The sequence below is a fragment of the Haliotis asinina genome, chromosome 16 (assembly GCF_037392515.1).
Source record: "Haliotis asinina isolate JCU_RB_2024 chromosome 16, JCU_Hal_asi_v2, whole genome shotgun sequence".
Lineage (NCBI taxonomy): Eukaryota > Metazoa > Mollusca > Gastropoda > Lepetellida > Haliotidae > Haliotis > Haliotis asinina.
The window spans coordinates 31,452,501-31,476,120 of record NC_090295.1 but is presented as its reverse complement, the minus strand read 5'-3'; the positions used below and the strand labels follow the sequence as shown (position 1 = coordinate 31,476,120).

General features: G+C 37.2%; 1 protein-coding gene across 1 annotated transcript in view; it reads left to right on the top strand.

Annotated features, from left to right (window-relative positions):
- Positions 1 to 23,620, top strand: part of LOC137268556 (uncharacterized) — a 45,413-nt gene that overhangs the window by 713 nt on the left and 21,080 nt on the right. The window contains exons 2-4 of the mRNA XM_067803125.1: positions 18,398 to 18,584; positions 21,585 to 21,701; positions 22,290 to 23,293. Coding sequence (XP_067659226.1) covers positions 18,398 to 18,584; positions 21,585 to 21,701; positions 22,290 to 23,293 — 1,308 coding nt within the window. The remainder of the gene's footprint in view (positions 1 to 18,397; positions 18,585 to 21,584; positions 21,702 to 22,289; positions 23,294 to 23,620) is intronic.

Below are 23,620 nucleotides of genomic sequence, written 5' to 3'. Positions count from 1 at the left end.
GTACCTGTTCTATTTTACCGAATGTATTTTTAGGTCGAGGTATGCATGTCAGTTTGTAATTTTGGCTTTTGATTCGGGGGGAGGGGGTGTACAGGCGGAACTCTTACCTATTGTTATATACAACATTGATCAAGGAGCCAAGGCTGTGATTATATTCATGATATTATTTACAGTTTTGAATGTCTAACAATGCTTCTATTATGCTGAATTGGGGCAGTGAGGTAGAATATTGGTCACAGCATCTGCTTGTCATGTTGAAGACCTGGGTTCAAATTTCCACATAGGTACAATGTGTTAAGCCTATTACTGGTGTTTGCTGTCTAGAAATTAAACTGTTGCATTTTTCGGCTGCTTCCACAGATGTTTAGCTGGATTTTTAAAGGTCACTATGCTATGCAAAAACAAAACTTTGCAGATTCTGATACCTTTCGGTATTGACTTACAGGAAGAAATTATTAAAAATGCAAATTCAACTTGAAAATGGGGGCTTCAAGTTGAAAATTAACATGATGATAAAACCCCATAAAATCTGGGGTCAAATGATTTACTAATTTCACCATAGCACTTGGCTGAAGAGTGGTTTGTTGCGTTGTGCCAAAAGCGCCTGTTTCTAGGTTAGGTTCGTGGGGCTTGAATGAGTGTAGGACATTTCTCCATCAATTTTGTAAATCATAAGGCAATTCCCCTCACTCATCACAAATGACAAACAAGATGAAATATATGCTTACATTTTTGTCTGTTTGTTTTTTCACAATCAGCAATGTATTTTGTGTGTCATGAATAAGTGGTGATTTTAAATCATGTTTGTTTATTTTGTTGCATCATTGCATGTTAACTTTAAGAGGTTAAGAGACTGTTTATTGTATCACTACTTCATATAACCATGGTAACTGTAGTGAATTTATATGAGTAGTTATTTTGATACACCATATGTAATGCAACCTGGTCAGGTTATGAATACTACTGATAATGTATACTTTGTTTCTACCAGACAGGGACAAACACTTATTGATTTTTAGTGGTCAAACTCAACCATTTAACAAAGAAATGTGTGTGGAGAGTAAGTATGGTTTAATTCCACTTTCAGAAATATTCCAGCACTGTCACGGCAGGGGACACATTATAACATCATGCCCATGTGGGGAATCAAAACCAGGTCTTCAGTGTGACAAGCAGGTGCTTAACCTCAAGGCTACCCCTTTGCCCAATCAGTGTGTGGCATATGCTTTTAGCAAATGATCTTGTAACATTTTCATCTTGGCTTGTGGACAAAGAGATTAATTTCCAACAATGGTCACAGTATATTTAAATCAGCAAATTGTTGGTTATCGTGTATTAATAGCAGGGAGTGAAATAGCTTTCTAGTTACATGGTGGGCTTACAACTATATTTGATAGCCAGCCCTTTGGGTCAATACATTTGCCAAGGGTACTCATTTGACCATGTCATTGACTACAGGAAATATTTCAAAAATAATTTACCAATGTGGTAACTAGACGAAACGGCTGGGATGGTTAACCCAGATCCCTGGGATGGGTGGGTAATGGGTTGGAGCCGTGTACCCGTCTCAATACCCAGACCTGCATTGATCACGGGACTAATAAATGAAGAAATGATGGAATGGTTTACTTTTTTTTCTTACTTATGTCACCACTTTGTTTACAATTACCTTGTTCCCTTGTGTTTGAAATTGTGGACAAATGTGCCATGAAAACTCACAAGATATCTACTCTCGACAATTTCGTATTTCACGTGTAACATAGTTTGCAAGTAGTTAATTGTTCTCAGGTATTAGATTTAGGATCGCAGATATCCGCTTCAAATAGTTCTTACAGAAGAACCGCCCATTGTTCATATACCTTATTCAATATCATGAAGCTGTCATATGCCACATGAGAAGTGGCAACATGATTCAACATGTGAAAAGAATTGGTCAATTAAGATAACTGGAAACAACAAGAATAAGTGGTCAATATCCCCTGCAGTGGTGAACTACTCTTCATGAATATGTCAATTGGTAATGACAATGTCAAATATAATGTTCTTCACAGTTATCAAAAGAAACCATACATATGAACTATTCATATGCTAGCATGTTTGTATCAACAAGAGACAGTGTGGCTGGTTCCATGTTTTGATGTGCATCAGTTATGTTGATACTGGAAATAGCATGGTGGTATTGGTTCGTGTAATTATGTTCATGAATACCCACAGAGGAGAGTAATCAAAGGTTTGAAAGTTCTGCTCCAGAAAGTAGCATTACCAAGAATTTCAGACAAAGTAAAACTCGTTGCCATGGAAATGCCGTCAAAAATACATTTTATTCAAGATCCAAAACCACCAAAAGGCACCATTTCACCATCAGACCTATCTACGTGATAAGCTTGGTGAAGATGAATTGAATGTTTTAAACTAGTTCATAATACATACATATAATATATAAATCCCTGTCAACCAAGGACCATAAAATTATTAGATAGTCACAATGTAGGTTAAAACCAGTTAGCACTTGTTGTTAAAAGGGGAAAACTTTTAGACAGTGCAGTGTACACATGGACTGTCAGCTGAAGGCAGATCACCATACTAGAAGCCATGTGCTTTAGCTACCTACATGGACATACCAACACTGTTGAATTTACCCCATCCCAATGAAGACTGAAGGTAAAGTTTCTGCTGAAGTTTAAGAGACAGAAATACTACACTTAAAAATCTGTAAAGTTTAAATTAACTTGTAAGGTTTGGGGACTTTCATACCCTCTCAGGATGACAAAACTTTTATGATACTTTAATACCCTTTGAGGATAAAGCCACTAAGTCACAGTTGCTGATTTATGCTACTAATCATCATGATCATAAAGGTCATATGCAGCATGCAGATTCTGATACCTTTTGGTATGCACTTACCAAAACAAATCATCAAAAATGCCAATTCAACCTATAAAATGTGATGAAAAATGCCCTCAAAATTGGAGTTAAAACGATTCACTAATTTTCCTCCAACGCTGGGGGAATAAGTACTTACAACAGCTATGATGCACTGCGCTCATAACACATGTGCAATGAATAGGTTCACAGAACTTGAAACGGTATGCATGCCTGCCTGGAGTATGAAGTCATGAGCAGTAGTATAATGTTGGTTGTGTACTCAAACAAGTAAATAATCTACTCGTTACATAAACAAAACCATGTTGATAGTGATAAGTAGACTGTCACAGAGAAAACTCTAGTGTCTGATTTATTCACACCTCTATGTCTACCTGCCTGTCTGCTGATGACAATATGCAATGCACAATTTCAGTCACTGACTACATGCAATTTAGAATTAACACCTATCGGGCTTATATGCCATAGCCAGCTAACCGTATCAGCAAATGAACTAGTGGCCAATGAGAAGGCTTCGTTACTCTTTGAGTTACTCACTGGCTCTGACTAGGTTTGATATCGCTGCTGCTTCATTACGAGGGAGGTAAACCCAAGAACAAAATATTGCACTTTTGATTTGCGATTATATGCTTGTAATTTTGTCTTCTCCTTTTAAAAAGTATTTGTGAGTGTGACACATGTGACTGATGTGACATCATAGAGTGATGACCACCTCAAATATGGACTGTCGACCCAAGGTGGTGTAACCAATATTGGAGACTGGTTTATTGAAGGGGAATAAATTGCAGTCAGTGTTATAACAGGTACCGTAGTCAAGTCGATGGTGGGTACCCGGACAGGAAATCTGGACCCGTCCCAGTCTTACTAGACGTTGTCTTTTTAGTTCATGATCAATCAAAACGTAACTTCCACAGATTAGCGTACCCATTTATCTAACACTGAAAGTGATTGGTCTAGGGCATACTTTCAGCCAATGAAAAGTGTTGTTATTTTCTGATGGTATGCAAGTATCACACATCAATTCATTATTTACATTATTATAATTCCTCATCTCAGTTTACTATCTTAAAAAACACCGCTGGTTACATGTTAACAGGGCGGTTGGGTAGCCTAGTGGTTAAAGTGATCACTCTTCACACCGAAGACCCGGGTTCAATTCCCCACATGGGTACAATGCCTGAAGCCCATTTTCTGTGTCCACCGCCGTGATATTGCTCTAATATTGCTAAAAAGCGGCGTAAAACTAAACTCACTCACTTACATGTTAACCATGTTAATAGGGCCAGCAATATTTTTTCAGTTATCAGCCCTGTGGGTTTGCTGGGTATTTGAGGAGTTTCATACAGTGTTAATAGTTTCAATTCAGTCTTAATGTGTGAACTTCATTATCAAGGCTTAGAAAAACAATAGTAATGACACCAAAAAAGCACTGGCCTATGCATCATTGACTGATGAATGGGTGCCTAGTAATCACTAACTAAATGTCAATCGTTCAGTAATTATCACAGAAGTAAATCAAATGTCCAAAATTGTTTGAAAGGAGTGAATGTATTTCACACCACTGGTGAATGGTGATGTTTATGCATGGTTTACAAAACAAAACTGTGTCCTAGACATTTTGAAGCAGTCCTTGGTTAAACAACTTAACTGTGTATTGTCTGTGTAAATTTATCCCAAAAGGCTGTGTACAATATTATAGATAACACTATTTCCATATCGATAATCATTAATAAGATTTCCTATTGTCTATGTTTCTGATAATTAATCTTTTTAGAAACCCCTGGTCTGAAGTCACATCCTGTGCAATACTGATTTTCAAACAATTTTCTGTTAACAACACTCATCAGTAGAAAGTTGTCGCCATGGTGAATGTAGCATAATTCAATGCTTAATGTAGCACTGATTCAAGGATTTTGAGTTAACACCCTAATATCAACAGGTTAACTTGTAGTAAAATGCAACTTGCCAGCAAATGGTGAAAACCTTTGATTGCCTGTGTAATTCAACAACGAAGATGAACTTGTGTCATGACGGGTTGTTTTCTGTTCACCTCCTACATCTCTGTTTGCCTACTGTCTAATAGGTGTCCTCCCATTACTCATACATCCCACTAATCACACAGATTTAAACAACATATAATATTGTTAACTGCACCAACAACTAGTACCTATTGAGTCTTGTACTTACGAAAGTGACTGTCTAGGCACGTGCAAGATTTTGGCGAGGCATGCGTAGGTAGAAAAAAATGTGCTGGGGCAGTTGAGAAGTGACATGACAGGACAGACTTCGGACTTGACTGAGTGACGAGCATCAGCAAGGGCCAGGAGAGGCAAGACATATAGTAAACTGTGAGTATATTTTGACTTTACAACAACTGCTTTTGTAATACTTTTGTAATAAAATGACATGTCGTTCATGATCTGTTGTCAGCAAGTATACATAGTAACATATTGTATGTCCTAGACACAATCTAAATGTTTAACAATATATTTTATTATGTGTCTTATCTTGGCTCTTACAGTGCTTTTAACATAGACACTTTAAACATTAGACACTTGCATTCTTATTATAACTTGTATATATTCACAGTTATTCATTAAAGGTCAATTGAGTAGAGGTAGCCAACAGCATGCAGGAATTGAAGACTTCATATTGAGACTTCTCAGTCTGCTGGATCAGTTCAACCACGTGATAGATGTTTGGATGATGGTGCGACAGTCTTGTTCCTATGGTAGTGGAAGCCGTCAAGATAATTATTTGTTCCAAGGCCTAATGTTGGTGATTATTCCATAGAGTGTTGGGGAATCTTGCATCATCAACCCAAGTTGTCACAATGTAATCATTAAATCTCCGGGCGTTGTCTACTTCTGGCCCCATTTATCTTCGAATATGTTAAATGATGATTTAGAAAGTGGGCTGAGACATGGTAAGAAGACTTTAATCCCAATAAAACTGAATGTATTATTTTACAAGAAAGAAAACGGTGATATCCACATGATCAATGCCAGATCTTACAATGCATGATGTACCGACAAAGGCTGTCCACACTCATAAACATCTGGGGCTGACTTTACAAGGTGATGGCCGTGGAATGCACATATAGATGATATTATTTCTAAAGTTAGTCCCGTGATCAGTTGTTTATATGCTTAAGAAGTCTGAAATATCGCCTCGGAAGAACTACCTTAGACTACCATTCTCAGTGTTAGAGATTAAACTAACTTCAAACTTTCCAATTGGCTGGCTTGTCCAGTTTGCACAAAGGGTATATGCCAGTTGTTTTAGATAATCCCTCATTTGCTGTGTGACTAGTGGCAGTATGACTAATGGGAGTATATTATGACCATGATGACTATTGGGACATGACTTTAAAACAACACTTCATGGCCTGTTGACCACAGATTATGCCATGATAAATGAGTGTCGCCCCTATGATCTGATACTGGACACTTCTTTTTGAATGAAGAAAAAGAGGTATACAGATGTATAGAATGACTTTATTGATTGATGTTAAAAGATATTTATTGTCTTAATGGGAACAAGTATTAGAAAGACGATTTCCACAGAATTATTGGGATATATACATTTAGAAGATAAACATCCTATGTTGGCCAATTTGAGTGTTAACTGTTATTGAGCATTTGAAGCACGGGAATGCATTTGGAACCGAAGACGTCGGCCGGAGGTTTCATATGAAATATTCCTCTTCTTCAAATGTTCTATAACACCCAGAAATTGGCCAACACATCATGTTTATTGACGTTGTAAACAAAAAAGTAAACCAAGGGGTTTTACTGTCTGCTCTCGTTTACATTGAGTATTCGTACAGCAGTGAAATGTCCTCAGCTGGCCGTTGCAGTTGGTTCCCATGGTAGCATCTGAAGTTGTTCGTTTGTGACGTCATTCTAACTGCGTCACAATATGATTTGAATGACGTCACCACTGTTGATGACACAGCAAAACAATTGTTTCTGATGTTTCTACTTGTCAATATGCAGTGAATAGTCTTGCAGTGGAGTCCGGGTTTCTAGGAATCTAATACCATTTGATCATGTTTTTCATCCAAACAGATTACAGAACACAGTAACTTTTGGTTTACAATTAATTCCCACAGATGTACACAGAGTGAAAATTACATGAATACTCAGAATATTTTAACAACCAATACTTATTTACATAAGACTGGAATTAGAGAATCACCATTATGCACATTTTGTAAACAGGCATGAGAGTCTGTATGGCATCTGTTGTTTGAGTGTAGTTTTATCAAAGGAGCATGGACCAAATTGTCCTCATGGCTCAGGATGTTTGGTGAAGGACAAATTTAATTAAGAGTTCAAAATCTATTATTTGGCTTTAATGGGAAAGATATCAACCCAGCAAACATTATCTGCTGAATAGTAAAGAATAATATTTACAAAATGATCAGGAAAGAGTTAAACCAAACTATCACCAGATCAAAAGTGAGTTATAAAAAATCCTACAAATCATGTAAATTTATTGCCTTTGCACACAGCAACCAAACTAACATGTATCTCATGAAATGAAGACTTGCAAGAATAGTTGCATATATTTTGACATGTTAAGCCATTTATAAAAATAATTGCTGAAAGAACATTCATTTGCCAATACTTTACATCTGAATAAGAGGGCTTGTCCAAAAATTCTGAGCCTGCACGTTAAATACAAAATATCTTCAAAATATGTTTACAGAATTCTGTAAAATAATAACTTCAACAGTGTTTAACATGTTTTAAAAAATCTCTGTTTTGAATATAAGTATATTATTTCTTGTGTTTGTGTTTTTTATGAGTGTTTTTGCTAAGTGAGATAACTCTGTTTACCAAACAGACAAGCAATCCTACTAACAAAAATGATAGTTGGGGTGAAATGAAATATAATTCTTTGTATATTTAACACAGTGATTTTCCTAATGTTCTTCAGAGGCTGATAATACACCTTGTTTCTACAGCAAATTGGACTAATTGTTTCCAAATTGAAATTTATCAAGCTTTTAGTTGATGCTGTTATGTCTAATGAGTTAGATTTGGATTGATAACAGTGCCAATATAGAGACCTTTAAACCTGTAATCACAGTTGTAAACATGTGATGACCTTTGGCTACATCTGGCTATTACTTTGGAACCTGCTCTGAAATATTCATAGTCAAGAAATGTTTGTGTGATTTGACATTACATATGCATAATGTGATACATTAAGGATGCCATGTGTTGCGCAGTGGTATCGTTAAACAAATTTTGTAAGTACTAAATATGAAAAAAAAATGTGCTCAACTAAATGGTAACCAAACAATGTTATTGCCACTCCGACCACCAAACTAAATATTGACACCTTTTATGACTGTCCACCAAACTAAGTTGACTAGATAAGTTATCTGAATTTACACAACTGTTTCGAACTATGAACAATGCCCGAATATGGCAACTATTTGTCTTAATTCACAACAGTGCAGACCCACACACTATTTTTCGACCTTACAACTCGCCGTCCAAAGCGCATATACACGACCCTGCACATGCAAAAAACTCAAAATGCACGAGACGTGACGGTTGCGTTTTGATGTGATGTTCATGTTTCTTGAAAAGGTGTGTTTTGGCTATTGTTATTCACATTCATTTAGTATTGAAAGTATTGGTTTAAATATGTTTGTGTTTACATTTTGCAATTGTATCATGTTTTTTGATGTAATAAGTGTTATTAATGATTATTTTTCATGCTCAAAGATGGGAAATTAAAAAACTTTATAAGCAATCATAAAATATGTAATACTGTTCCAAATGTAACTAAATTTATGCAACAATAATAATAGGTAACCTGATACATATCAAATTGTGACATGGGTATCGTGATACATATGAAACATGTATTGTAACTTCCCTAGGATACATGTTATATCAGAACCTGTGTATCTTGATATGTTTCATATAATCACCTTGCTGTTATGTTTCACCCCTAGTATCGCAACCCTCATCAATAACAAAATAGGTGTGCATTCATGTGTTAATTTAAATCTATGATGAGTGAGCTTTCAGAAAATACTAAATGTAAATTTCGAAAACATGTACATTGATAAAATTCGCTGTTAAATGTTGTAAAATGTTGCTTGAATTAATTCTTCACATTTTTGTCATAATTTGACTATTTCTTTTTTTCTTTTTGCGTTTTCATTTATGTCATTCAGTTGACTGAGTTGAATTACCTAGACTTACCTAATTAAATGAATAATGGCAAGTAAGGAAGTAAACTAACATCATATTGCAGAGCTCCAACCAAGCAGCAATCTTCATAATATATATTGAATACATAGAGGATACTAAACGACTTATGTAATAGCACTTTTAGTAAACAGGTAAATGTCTTGATACTAAATCTTTCACGAGCTTAATAAAAATGGTAATTAGCTAATCTGTTACCGCTGATTAACGTTCGGATACGGAGAGTGAAGCACCGGATTACTGAATCAACAGGCAATGAGTTTACATAGTAAACAAGATTGGTTACAGCTAGCTATTGTTCGGATATCGCGGGAATCGGATTGTCGGGGTCCGGACTAACGCGGCCTGACTGTATTCGTTTTACTTCTTGAAGGAAACATGCTTTTGCTTGAAAGATATTTGCAAGTCTTAGTTATAGTTCTATGTTTTAACAAAATTGTAATTGTTAACAAAAGGGTGTATTTGAGGAGTGTGAAACATGTGACATATCGCCCATCTGTTCTGATCCGCCATTGTAATGTTGTTTGAGTGTTTCTAGTTATTTCTTCAAAAACATCTGTCACATACACCTTAAATTCTTATGAGGGGAATGTACTGTCAGGTGAAATATGTTTGCAAGTAATAGTGATAGTTTCATAATTTGAAACAAAATGATAGGGTGTATGTGACGTGTGTGAAAAATATGACATTGCGCCAAGCTGATCTGATCCGCCATTGATGCTTGTGATGCTTGAGGGTTACAGTTCCATAACTTCTTTCTTTGTTGTTGAATCTTATTATTTGACAAAACTGGCTTTGTGACAGTTTTACACTTTCTGTTTTCGAGGGGTGCGTGACCGTGTCAGTTAACATTTTGTTTATGTCCATGCCATTCAACACATGCAATAAGATATGTGAATTAATTATTAACGTAAACAAAAAGGACGGCTGATGTCAACACGTGTTCTCACAATACTTCTGCATTATTTAACATGTTTTGGGAGGGAAGGCTGTGATGTATCATTTATTTTTTTCATTCATTCACATATGTACTTCTTTCTTATATTCTTATTCTTTCATTCATTCACACATAATTCTTGCTCTTAATTCTTACCATAATTCTCGTCACGATATGGCTGAAATATTGCTGATGTGACGTTAAATATTAACTCACTCACTCTTACCATAATTCATTCATCCTAAAATTCCAGTACAATAAACTGGCTGAAGTTCTGTTAAAGGTCACATGCTACCAAAAAATCAAACATAATTAAAACACAGTTATCACTTATTCATGATATATAAAATGCATTGCTGATTGAGAAAACACAAACAAAATTATAAGCGTATAATCGCAAATCAAAAGTGCAATATTTTGTACTTGTGTTTACCTCCCTCAAAACGAAGCAGCCGGTGTACACTCAAGTGTGACAAACGTTTTTCATTGGCCACTGATTCACTTGCTGATACGCTTAACCGGCAGAGTCTACTTATCACAATCAACATCTTTTTATAGTCGACACCTCATCCGTCCGTCCGTAATCAATTTGTTTCCAAAGCATATCTCAGAAACCGTTAAATATTTTTAGACCAAACTTGATAGATATAGTAATCTCAGCCTATGGTTGTGCCTTTCGCTATTTACAGATTTTTGGAACAATTTGGTGTTAGTCTTATGGTGGGGTGGGCTTTGTTTCCGGAGCAGGACTCAAAAACCGTTCAGTATTTTTCAGCAAAACTTGGTAGATATGTCAGTCAAAACCTAAAGTGGTGCCTTTTACTATGTACAGGTTTTTGTGATTCATCATTTTCTTGGTTTCCATGGAAATGTTTCAGATATTGTCTCAAAATGTAGTGATGGGCTTCATTTCCAGAGCAGAACTCAAAAACCGTTCAATATTTTTCTGCAAAACTTGGTAGATATATCAATCAGAACCTATAGTGGTGCCTTTTGCTAGGTATCTTGTGATTTATTATTTTCTCGGTTTCCATGGAAACGTTTTGGACCTAGTGTGAAAAGTGAGATGTGTGTTTCGTTTCCGGAGCAGAACTCAACAACTTCTTAATATCTGTCCGTAAAACCTGGCAGATATGTCTTGCAGACCCCAAAGTAATGCCTTTTGCCCTCTACAGGTCTGTGTGATTTTTTTTTTTTCTCGGTTTCCATGGAAGCGTTTCGGACTTAGTCTCAAAATGGAGGGATGGGCCTCTGTTTCCAGAGCAGAAACCATTCAATGTTTTTCTACAGTACTCGGTAGATATATCAATCGGAACCTATAGTGGTACCTTTTGCTCTCTACAGGTCTTTGTGATTTATTATTCTCATGGTGTCCATGGAAACGTTTTGGACCTAGTCTGAAAAGTGAGAGGTGTGTTTCATTTCCGGAGCAGAACTCAAAAACTTCTTAATATCTTTTAGTAAAACATTCTAGATATGTGTGGCAGACCCCAAAGTGGTGCCTTTTGGTTTTTAAAGGTTTTTGTGATGTATTATTTTCTTGGTTTCCATGGAAACGTTTTGGACTTAGTCTCAAAATGGAGGGGTGGGCTTCGTTCCCAGAGCACAACTTGAAAACCATTTCATATCTTTCAACAGATCTTGGCAGATGTATGAGACAGATCTTGAAATTGTGACTTTGCTGGTTACATATGTATGGCATTTATAATTTCCATGAATTCCATGGAAACAATTCAAACTTAGTCTAAAAAAACAATGAGTAACTCTGAGATTATCTGTCCTTTCAAACATGTGGGTGCCGGGGGGATATGTCATCTTCTGATGACTCTTGTTGCATGTTGTTGGACTGCTTGAAATCATTTTCTCATTGCCTCAGCATGGCATCGAATTGATAACTGTATTTAATGTAGGTCTAATGAACATTTTCTCAAACTACAACACACAGCACACACTGCCACACATTTATTGACAGTATTTCGATATGAATACTGATTTCTTTCTCTCCTAATGAAAAGTGGTTCAGCCGGAATTTTCAGACCCTGTCGGCATAAGCCCCGGGCAATTTTCAAAACCACTGGGAACACTGATTATAAGATTGTGAGTTGTGGGCTTAGGGGACATGTGGTTTTTCAACCTGTCCAGCCAATGTCTAGCCAGGACTGTTAGTTACTAGTACTTATTTCATTGTGTGGATTGCATGTAGAAGTATCATAAGAAAGTTTGGAACGTGTGCTTAAAGGACATTTAAAACCACTGGATTGAGCTGAAACTCCCCCCAACAGCAAGATAATTTAAGGAATTCCATTGCTATATTTCTGCATGACCTTAAAGGAAACAATAGAGAAAAATACAGTTGACTATTGCTATCTCAGTAGTTGTTACTCCCTCAATAGTCACCCCTAATATTTTGTCATCCTTTCTGACTAGATGTTGGTCCAGTTGTGTTCTTAGAGATCATGACTGTGATCACTGATCAGAGCCATAATGTATTGTTAGCTCTGGTTCCAGGATTCATTAGCATTGTCAATTACCATGATTAATGCCTGATTTCGATGTAACCAAGGTGATTTTGACTGATCTGATCAGAATAAAGAAGCACCACAGCTGTTGCTCTGCATCATTATGATGTTTCAGTTGATAATTGTGACATGATCAATGATTTAATCTGGTTACTGATTTTTTTTTACTATTAGGTACACAGTGGTGCCCGAAACTCATCATCTCAGACTGGTTACAGATTAAATAGTAATCAGGTTTACCAAAGAAAAAGCAAAGGTTTTAACTTGACTTCTAAAAACCCAAATACCTTCACAGGAGCATAGGTCCCCATGTCATTGTGAGGATTAAGAATTTAGAAATATATATGAAAAAAGGTTCAGATGACCCCCGACTTGAAACGCTTCACAGTACAATATATCTAGACAATGCCAGACACTTTGGTGTACCCCGTCCCCTGCTTTGCTGATCGCTGGGTGACCTTGGCCTCCTTTTCAAGGTCACAACACTTTGGCCACTTTTCAAATTCTTGTTAATGCAATATCTCATGAACTGTTGTACCCAATATCTTCAAAATTGGTGACAGCCTACATTGGGGGATTACACAGATACCAGTCAGTTTTGGTGACCTTGACCTTATTTTCAAGTTCAATGTTGTAAAAATTTCATTGTTCTTTAGCGACAAGGGACATTGCCATATTTGTGGCAAACACTTGTTAACCATTAAATGTGATGAATGTTCATGATTTAACATGTGCTCAACATTGTAAAGTTATGTGCTTTGTATTCATTCGTTCATATTCATTACTAAGGTAAATATTACTGTAAAAAGGTCTATGAATATATTTTACATCTATTGTGAATGTAATGAGATATAATGATAAATATTTGTTGTGTAAATAAACAGAATGATTACATTAGCAATAATTTGGAAAACAATAGCAAAAAACCTTTGAAATTGGTGATTACGATGTAAGTGTATTTTGATTATAATCAATAATCGTTCACAAGTCCTCCAATAATCAATTTAGTTTCCAATCCCCAACACAAAGTGAAATGATGTAGTGTTGTGTACATTCAGATAATTACTTGGTATGAATCATTGATCATGTGGACAGTATCCATGACTAATGGGGGAAATAACAGAGTGATAACTATTTATGTGCTGTTGGTATGTTCTGTTTTTATGTGGTGTTTCCTTATTTGTTTCCCTCAGTATATGAAATCCTGAATGAAACTTCCCTCACAGCAGGCTTCATCTTATGGAAATGCACCTCATGTGTCCACCTGAGTGATAGTGGGAAATTCAAATCTGGCTTTCAAAACGAGAAATATAATTTCAAAATGTATGTCTTGTTGTTTTTCTGCATTGATACTGTTTGCAGTGAGTCTTCATAACATAACTTCTTCACTGTGGCTTATATTGTCATGAACCAGTAGGTCAGTTTTGTGGCATTTTGTGACTGAGTTTGAAAGACAGGTTTGACAAGGCAACATGGGCAAACCCCATTTGTGTGTAGGTTTAGACCCTGCCCTTTAACCTTATTGATCATCTCTAACTGACAGCCATGTAGAATGCCATATCTTCTTCCTAAGAGTCGAAAGTCTGAGATAAAATCATTATACATGCTGAATGTTAAGTGTGAAATATAAATCACAAGCTAGATAGCATCATTATTGTCATGATTTATGTGGCTTTGAAAATGTCTGAAATAACCATGGTAACCTTATCAACAGAGATCATGAACCAGTCTTATTCATCCAACATCTAGTCTCTGAGGAAAAGGACATTTTCTAAATTATGTTCATAGAATATAAAAATAAATACATAAAATTTTTCCTTTTCCTGACTCCTGCGTAATTGCTTATCTCCTCCTTGGTGAAGGTAGTGGAATACCCGAAATCATTTGAAGTTCCCCTCTAAACGAGACATAGTCTCAGTCGATGAAATCGTGTTTGCATTGTAGATTATGGCTGTCAGCGGTTGACCCGCACTTACTGTTCGTTGTAAATTTTGCAGAAATTTATCTGATTCAGAATTTACTTTATATATTTGGTCTGTTCAGAGACATGCAACGGACAGGCAATGTCGGCTTGCATTAGCCATGTCTAAATTGGGTGATTTAAATTCGGGTAATCATTTATCAATTTCTGCTGAGATTCATTCATCTCTGGGGCTATGTCTGGGGTCCAGCGAGTCGTCCACTAAACCACAGAAGAGAACTTCAACAGAGACAGGGCCGTTGCAGTCTAAGAAGTCTCAATTGTCGTCGAAGACAATGTCCTCTTCATCGAAGTCGTTGCAGAATCAACATACTACAATGACGAAAACCTTTAGTAAAGGGATCGTCCCTCTACAGGAACGACATATCTACGATGAGCTGATCTTACACAACGAGCAGAATGTCAACCGACATGGACAACTTTCATCACAACCTTCGATCGGCCCTGACTGCATATCCACCACTGTGGCGTGTGAGCACTCAGATAGATCTGCACTCACACCAGAGGATGAAGAGGCAGCGTATGCACGCACCCGCTCGAGTAGATTCATTAGTAGTAGTAGAGAGATCCATCCTCATCGAGTGAGTGCGCTCACTTGAGTGACTACACTCACGTGAGTGATGACTCTCACTTGGGTGTGTGCACTCATAGGTCTACTCATCAACGTAGAAGATCTTCATCAGTCTCTCCAGCTCGTCAAAGGCGCCGTCAGCACTTGTCGTCCCCTTCAGACCTGGACTCGCATAAAAGGGATCGTAGGCATTCATTCGAATGCGTCACACTCACGAAAGGATAAAGATAGATACTACTAATCGTTATCTCCGGAGGAAGCCCCCTTCTCGGACTCTGAAGTCACACCGTGGATCACGAATGGTCTGGACGTCAGGGGAATTCTCAACAACAAATACGTCACAGAGATTCTTCAAGACGACTATAAGATACTACCGCAAACTACACCTCCAATCACAAGAGATGACAGTATTATCTTCGGTGGAAAAATTATGACTCGTCTACCTGGAGGACAGTCTGACTACATCAGCTTTAAGCAGCGAGAGTTTTTTTCGCACGGTTTTGCTCATCTAGACACATGCTCGCCAAACAGCAAGGTTACGGACAAGCCCGAATACTAGCCAGGGTATCACCGTCTGAGCAAGATTTCATGATGATCAGTTGACTGCTACACATCACGTCTACAATCTAATTGGTCCTCAAGAGACTGTTCCAGTATCAGCATGTTGTCAACATTCGCTTACAGACTTTGAACGCAAGAAAGACGTCGATTACACACAAGATTAGTAGTTAACAGTCTCATATGATTCTTCAGTAGGCAAAGAGGCCTTCTAACAGCAGATTCAATGTTGCCTATCGGGAGGCTTGCAGCAATGAACGACAATTTCTGATTGGACAGGCAGCCATCTATAAATGTCAGCTCGCTCATAATGTACAGTGTTGACAATCTGTTACTTCGTTTGCGGAGCTCAAAAACCGTTAAATATTCTTCTGCAAAACTTGTTACATACATCAGTCAGAGCGTAAAGTGGTGCCTTTTGGTACTTACTGGTTTTTGTGATATGTTAAAGGAAATGTTTCAGACTTTGTCTCAAAATGGAGGGATGGGCTTCGTTTCCGGAGCAGGACTCAAAATCTGTTCATTATTTTTCTGCAAAACATGGTAGATATACCAGCTAAGAAGCTGCAATGGTGCCTTTTGCTATTTACAGGTTTTTGAGATTACTTTCTTTCTTGGTTTCCATGAGAACAATTCGGTCTTAGTCTCAAAATGGAGGGATGGGCTTCATTTCCGGATCACAACTCGAAAACTATTCAATATCTTACAGGAAAACTAGGCAGATAATTGAGGCAGACAACAAAGTGGTGCCTTTTGCTATTTACAGTGTCATGGCATTTTTATTTTTCCTGGTTTCCATGGAAACAATTCTGACTTAGTCTCATAATGGATGGATAGGCTTCATTTCAGGAGCACAACTCAAAAAACATTTCATATCTTTCAACAGATCTTGGCAGATATACGAGACAGATCTTGAAGTGGTGCCTTTTGGTGTTTCCAGATAGATGGCATTTATATTTTTCATGATTTCCATGGAAACAATTCAAACCTAGTCTAAAAATACATTAAGTAACCTTTAGATGATTTGTCCGTTCAAATATGTGGGGGCCTGGGGGATATGTCATCTTCTGATGACTCTTGTATAAAATAGAGGTGATATGTATGATATCAAAAGACACAAGGCTGAGATTCTAGTAATCATCCACTCTGATACTGTATTATTTTGTTATCCCCTGGCATGTAATTGTCTTTCAAGAGAAACTAAAAAATGAAACATCACCTGTTATAAGTTCATTTGAAAACCTGCATATGAATGCTTCCAAGTGAACAAGAGTGATGGAAGAGTGAGCAAGTCACACCATTACAAGAAGTAGGGCTACCATTTGTTGTTGTAAGTTCTACAATGCTTAACCCATGAAGATCAAGGGTAGAATAGATCTTCAGCAACCCATGCTTGCCATAAAAGGTGAATGTATTTGTCGTAAGAGGTAACTAATGGGATTGGGTGGTTAGGCTTGCTGGCTCATGCTGTTGATAACTGGATTGTCTGGTCCAGACTTGATTATTTACAGACCACCGCCATATTGCTTAGTGCGCCTTAAGCTAAACTAACTCACTCACTCACTCTGCAATGTTTCATGGTGGCATTTAGTAAACTTTCATGCCATTAGAACAAATAATGAACAAAAATTGACTTAATTTGCTGTGGGCATTTTTGTTTACAGCTAATGGAGATGAAAGTAGTCCAAAAATATTGCAGCAGTTACCTCAAAAACTTCCTAAAGTGATATCTCTGAGGAGTTATTGCTTGATCTTTACTGATGATAGTAAATGATGTGTCTACAGATGACAAGGTTGAGTGTATAAATTCTGGATCAATTTTTGATAAGATGAAAACTAACAAGATTTAGTTTCCTGTTACCATGGTTACATCGCAATGTTCTGGAAGGATAATTCTGAATTTGGTTGCATAGGAACATTAAATAACTTCAATTAGCCAGCCATGTGAGTTAAACATAGATTGGTTGATAAATCATTAGTCTGAACATTGAGGATTTCATGCAAAGAATACAGCAAGATATAATGTTAATGTGTATTTAAACTAATATATACAGCAAATATCCAGGACAAATAAATAAACCCAGTTCATTATGTCAGTCTGTCTGTCATATGCATTATAAACATTTCATCTTAAATATACACTTCCTAAATTTTGTGAATCTACGAAATCTTGAAGTACACATGCCTCTAACTCATACATGCTGCCTCATTGTTAGCTGATTTCTCAGCAAGTTTGGGTGTCTGCTTGGCCTGCTTCACTTTTAGTAAGGGGCAGTGGGGTAGCCTGGAGGTTATGGCATTCGTTCGTCACACCTAAGACCCGGGTTCAATTCTCCACATTGGTACAATGTGTGGAACCCATTTCTGTTGTGCCCTGCCAGGATTTAGCTTGAATATTGCTAAAAGTAGCGTAAAACCATACTCACTCACTTGCATGAAGTTCAAATTATAATGTTGATTAGTATTAAATAAGGTTGGGTATTGCCAAAATTTTAGTATTGTGAAATATGGTGATATGTGTTGGTGTAATGCAGCATGTATTGCCAGTTATTATGAAAGTTAGACACGTGGTTTAAGGTAGTTAAATTAGTGTTCCTTTCTTTTGAAACAATGCCACTGGCCATTGTCACAGGTGATTGTACAAGAGATCAGTTGAATATGTTTCCAAATTGAAGATCAGGGTCATCACTTCCTTATTGTTTTGTTTTTCAGGTTAAAGATTGGTATCAACACTTTTGGTAGAAGTCCTAATAATGATTTCTTCTTGGATTCTAAAATACTAAAGAACTTCATTTCCCGCCATCATGCTGTTATAATTGGCGAAACAAGGGAGAGCGGAAATGATGTGTTCTTTCTTCAGGAAAAGGGTTTGAACGGAACCTTCATCAATGATATCAGGGTAAGTGCTGGTTTCACTGAGATTGTAATGTTGAGCATTAAGTGCTGTTTTCATCAATAATCTCAGGGTGAGTGCTGGTTTCACTCGGGATGTTGAATATTAAGAGCTGTTTGCTGTTTTCACGGATAATCTCAGGGTGAGTGCTGGTGTCACTGAGGATGTTGAATATTAAGATGATTTATAATCTCTGGGTGAGTGCTGGTGTCACTGAGTATGTTGAATATTAAGATGATTGATGATCTCAGGGTGAATGCTAGTATCACTGAGTATGTTGAATATTAAGATGATTTATAATCTCAGGGTGAGTGCTGGTGTCACTGAGTATGTTGAATATTAAGATGATTTATAATCTCAGGGTGAGTGCTGGTGTCACTGAGGATGTTGAATATTAAGATGATGTATAATCTCAGGGTGAGTGCTGGTGTCACTGAGTATGTTGAATATTAAGATGATTGATGATCTCAGGGTGAGTGCTAGTATCACTGAGTATGTTGAATATTAAGATGATTGATGATCTCAGGGTGAGTGCTGGTGTCACTGAGGATGTTGAATATTAAGATGATTTATAATCTCAGGGTGAGTGCTGGTGTCACTGAGTATGTTGAATATTAAGATGATTGATGATCTCAGGGTGAGTGCTGGTGTCACTGAGTATGTTGAATATTAAGATGATTGATGATCTCAGGGTGAGTGCTAGTATCACTGAGTATGTTGAATATTAAGATGATTTATAATCTCAGGGTGAGTGCTGGTGTCACTGAGTATGTTGAATATTAAGATGATTGATGATCTCAGGGTGAGTGCTGGTGTCACTGAGTATGTTGAATATTAAGATGATTGATGATCTCTGGGTGAGTGCTGATGTCACTGAGTATGTTGAATATTAAGATGATTGATGATCTCAGGGTGAGTGCTAGTATCACTGAGTATGTTGAATGTTAAGATGATTTATAATCTCAGGGTGAGTGCTGGTGTCACTGAGGATGTTGAATATTAAGATGATTGATGATCTCTGGGTGAGTGCTGGTGTCACTGAGTATGTTGAATATTAAGATGATTGATGATCTCAGGGTGAGTGCTAGTATCACTGAGTATGTTGAATGTTAAGATGATTTATAATCTCAGGGTGAGTGCTGGTGTCACTGAGTATGTTGAATGTTAAGATGATTGATGATCTCAGGGTGAGTGCTGGTGTCACTGAGGATGTTGAATATTAAGATGATTTATAATCTCAGGGTGAGTGCTGGTGTCACTGAGTATGTTGAATATTAAGATGATTTATAATCTCAGGGTGAGTGCTGGTGTCACTGAGGATGTTGAATATTAAGATGATTTATAATCTCAGGATGAGTGCTGGTGTCACTGAGTATGTTGAATATTAAGATGATTGATGATCTCAGGGTGAGTGCTGGTATCAATGAGGAGAGGATGTCATTGATGATGTCAAGGTAATTGAGTGCTGGTTTTATCCATAATGTCAAGGTCTTTAAGTTGTGTTTTGCGTCCGCAGTGTGAAGGTGACTTAATGTCAGCTTTCGCCCACCAAGTCAAGTGATTATTCAAGTTTAGTGTTCAGGGCTTTTTTTTTTGTCTTGCCAGTGTATTAGAGTAGTCAGACATGAGAATCTGTGGATTTTTGTTTTCATTTTTAATGTTTTTGAGATTCATGTAAATATGCTATGAATGACCCGAAGCATCCCAGTTACATTTTCAGTTTATTTTTTGTGCTTTGGCATTCTCATGTCCGAGTTGTGGATTTCATCCATGATATCGTGGTGATTTAGTATGTGTGTTTTGTACACAGTGTCAGTGTCAAAGTGTCAAGGTCATTATGTGCTGTTTTTGTCCACTATGTGAAGGTGATTAAGTGTTGGTTTCATCCATGATGTTGAGGTATTTCCAAAGTTTTGTTTCAGCAACATTGTTAAGGTAAGTAATTGCTGTGATGTCACAGAGAAGCTGTTATATTAAGGGTATCAAGGGTATTTTATTGCTTCATCAGCTTTTTATCCCCTTGGCATATAATGCGGGGGAATATAGTCGACGACTCGTCTGTCTGTCCATCTGTCTGTCCGTCTGTAATCATTTTGTTTCCAGAGCATAACTCAGAAACCTTTCAAGATTTTTAGACCAAACTTGATAGATATAATAATCTCAACCTACAGTTGTACCTTTTGCTATTTACAGGGTTTTGGCATTTTTGTTTTTGTTTTGTGTTTCCATGGAACATTTTGGTGTTAGTCTAATGGTGGGGTGGGCTTCGTTTCTGGAGCAGAACTCAAAAACCATTCTGCACCATATTTTTCTGCAAAACTTGGTAGATATTTGTGGCAGACTCAAAGTGGTGCCTTTTGCTATTGACAGATTTTTGTGATTTATCATTTTGCCAGTTTCCATGGAAATGATTCTGACTTAGTCTCAAAATGGAGGGATTAGCTTCATTTCTGGAGCACAACTAGAAAACTATTTAATATCTTACATCAAAACTTAGCAGATATTTGAGGCAGACAACAAAGTGGTGCCTTTTTCTATTTACAGTGTCATGGCATTTTTATTTTTCCTGGTTTCCATTGAAACAATTCGGACTTAGTCTCAAAATGGACAGATGGGCTTCGTTTCTGGAGTACAACTTGAAAACCATTTCATATCATTCAACAGATCTTGGCAGATATATGAGACAGATCTTGAAGTGGTGCCTTTTGGTGTTTCCAGATATATGGCATTATATTTTTCATGATTTCCATGGAAACAATTCAAACTTAGTCTAAAATTAAAAAAAAAACATTAAGTAACCTTTAGATGATTTGTCCGTTCAAATATGTGGGGGCCTGGGGGATATGTCATCTTCTGATGACTCTTGTGCAGCTTTTTGAAATTTGTTTCTGAACAATTTTATGGTAGGCTGTTTGTTGTTGCTTTTGATAAGCCAGAAATTTTGTAAAACTAATCAAGTAGAATCAGTTATGAAACTATTCGGTACTGTTTGTTTCTGTTTCATAGATCAAGGGATCAAGCATTCTTTCTGAGGGTGACAAGATCACGTTTGGACACACGAATGGTTATAAGATTGAGCCGGGCCAGTACTCTCGCCAGCTTCATTCGGAGTTCCAGTTTGTGGTGAGTAAAAGTGCTGGGTCCCAATCCCGAAAGCATCTGTATCATTTGAAACCTAATGTAACACTATGCTGTATTATAGCTTACAAATGGCCTAGTGCTACGGTTGTTTTGTGAATCTGGTTGGAGGATGTTAGATCAGCTTGTATATTAATCAGTAAGTACTCAGGAGTAATCTGCATGTAATCGATTAAAATTTAATGCGAACATAATCATGGATGATTGGTGAATGATCACCACTCATGAAGCCTACAAATTGTTATTTCTGCCGATTTCAGTCAATTGAAAGTCAGTTTTAACCCTCACCTTATTAATGGATGAAGATAGGTGCACAAAAGGTATCCCTCTGGTGGGTCAATGCTTGTTAAGGAGACATTTACAGCATTCTTTTGAGAAGCCATTCCTGGAAAAATAATTCTTACATTGCCACCAAGGGATTCAGCTAATGAAATTAAAAATTCTGTAAATATCTGAAAAATGTGCTTATTTACAAGCTTTGACCTTTCAGAGAACTTCATTAGAACTCACTTTCTTTTTGTGCAGCACCTTAAACAGCAAGCAACTAAGGTCTTTCCTTCCATCTGTTTGTAGTTTGAGAAGTTCCAGAAGTGCAATGAGCTCACCAAACGGCAGAGTCTGGACAGTGTGGAATACCATCAAACCAGGACATGCTGTGGCACCCGCAAACTGCCATCTTCACCAGAGTACGACCGCAGCGAATGTTGTGACACCGTGGACAAACAGGGTGCTTTACAGACGTCTAGATCTCCTGCTATTCAGGAGCACACACTGCCAGCCAGCCCACACATGCCTGTCATTTGTGGGGAGGAAAATGATTTAGAAAGGGGTAGATTGAAAAATATAAGTTCTGTTTGTCCAAACCAAAAATTGTGTCGTGTGCAGAAAAGTACAACACCTGAAGTGCCAGATTTCATGGAAGAAGTAGAGATACGAGGAGCAGCAAATTCAAATGAAAGTCATGCTGAATGTTTTGTAGGTAACTGTGGTAACATATGTGAAGTTGACCAGTTGAATCAGTGCAAAAGTCCTATGTTTACCAGTGGAAATTCAGGAGAAGTATCTAGTCAAGATGAAAATTTGGAAAGTCCTAATGAATTTGTAACAGACATTCAAGAAACTTTTGATTCATTCCAAAAGACATCAAATTTCAGTGACAACTGTGATTTCACCAGAAGTGAAAATGAAAATGGCTTTGAGATGCCTGTGTCAAAGACTGATGACGAGTTGCCATGCAAACAGGTCGTTACAAGTTTTGAACCATGTGAAACGAAGGGGTCAACAAATACAAAACAGAAGTGCAATTCCCGACCAAATAGTGCTAAGAGTTCTAGTAGTTACGATGAATGTGATGGGGACGCTAAAGGTGGTCGGAATATTTGGAGTATTATGTCTGATAGTAATGATGAAGCCATGAAAGATAGCTCTGCTCCTAGTCCTGTTGGAGAGTCCTCTGACCAGTCTGATGATCCAGTCAGTCATCAACAAGATGAGTCAAGTGACCCCCTTACAAACAATCAGACTCTTGGCTTTGGACAGTCATATTTCAATGATGGTCTACAGAATTCTCAATTCAGGTGGGTAGTCGATGCACTATGTGACATCTAAGAAATCATCCTGTGTTATGAAAGGTATTTGAAAGTTGGTGTCATCATTACTGTTGGCAATTGATTAATACCTAATTATTGGTGATTGGTCAAAAACAACTGATTGATGTAATTGGTTTGCACCATTTATCAAATATTCCTGTGAACTTTGTTAATGGACCCAAAAATGTGTAGAAGAAACATGTCCTTTGTAAATTTAATGCGGGCGATATAGTCGACGCCTTGTCTGTCCGTCCATAATCATTTTGTTTCCGGAGCATAACTCAGAAACCGTTGAATATTTTTAGACCAAACTTT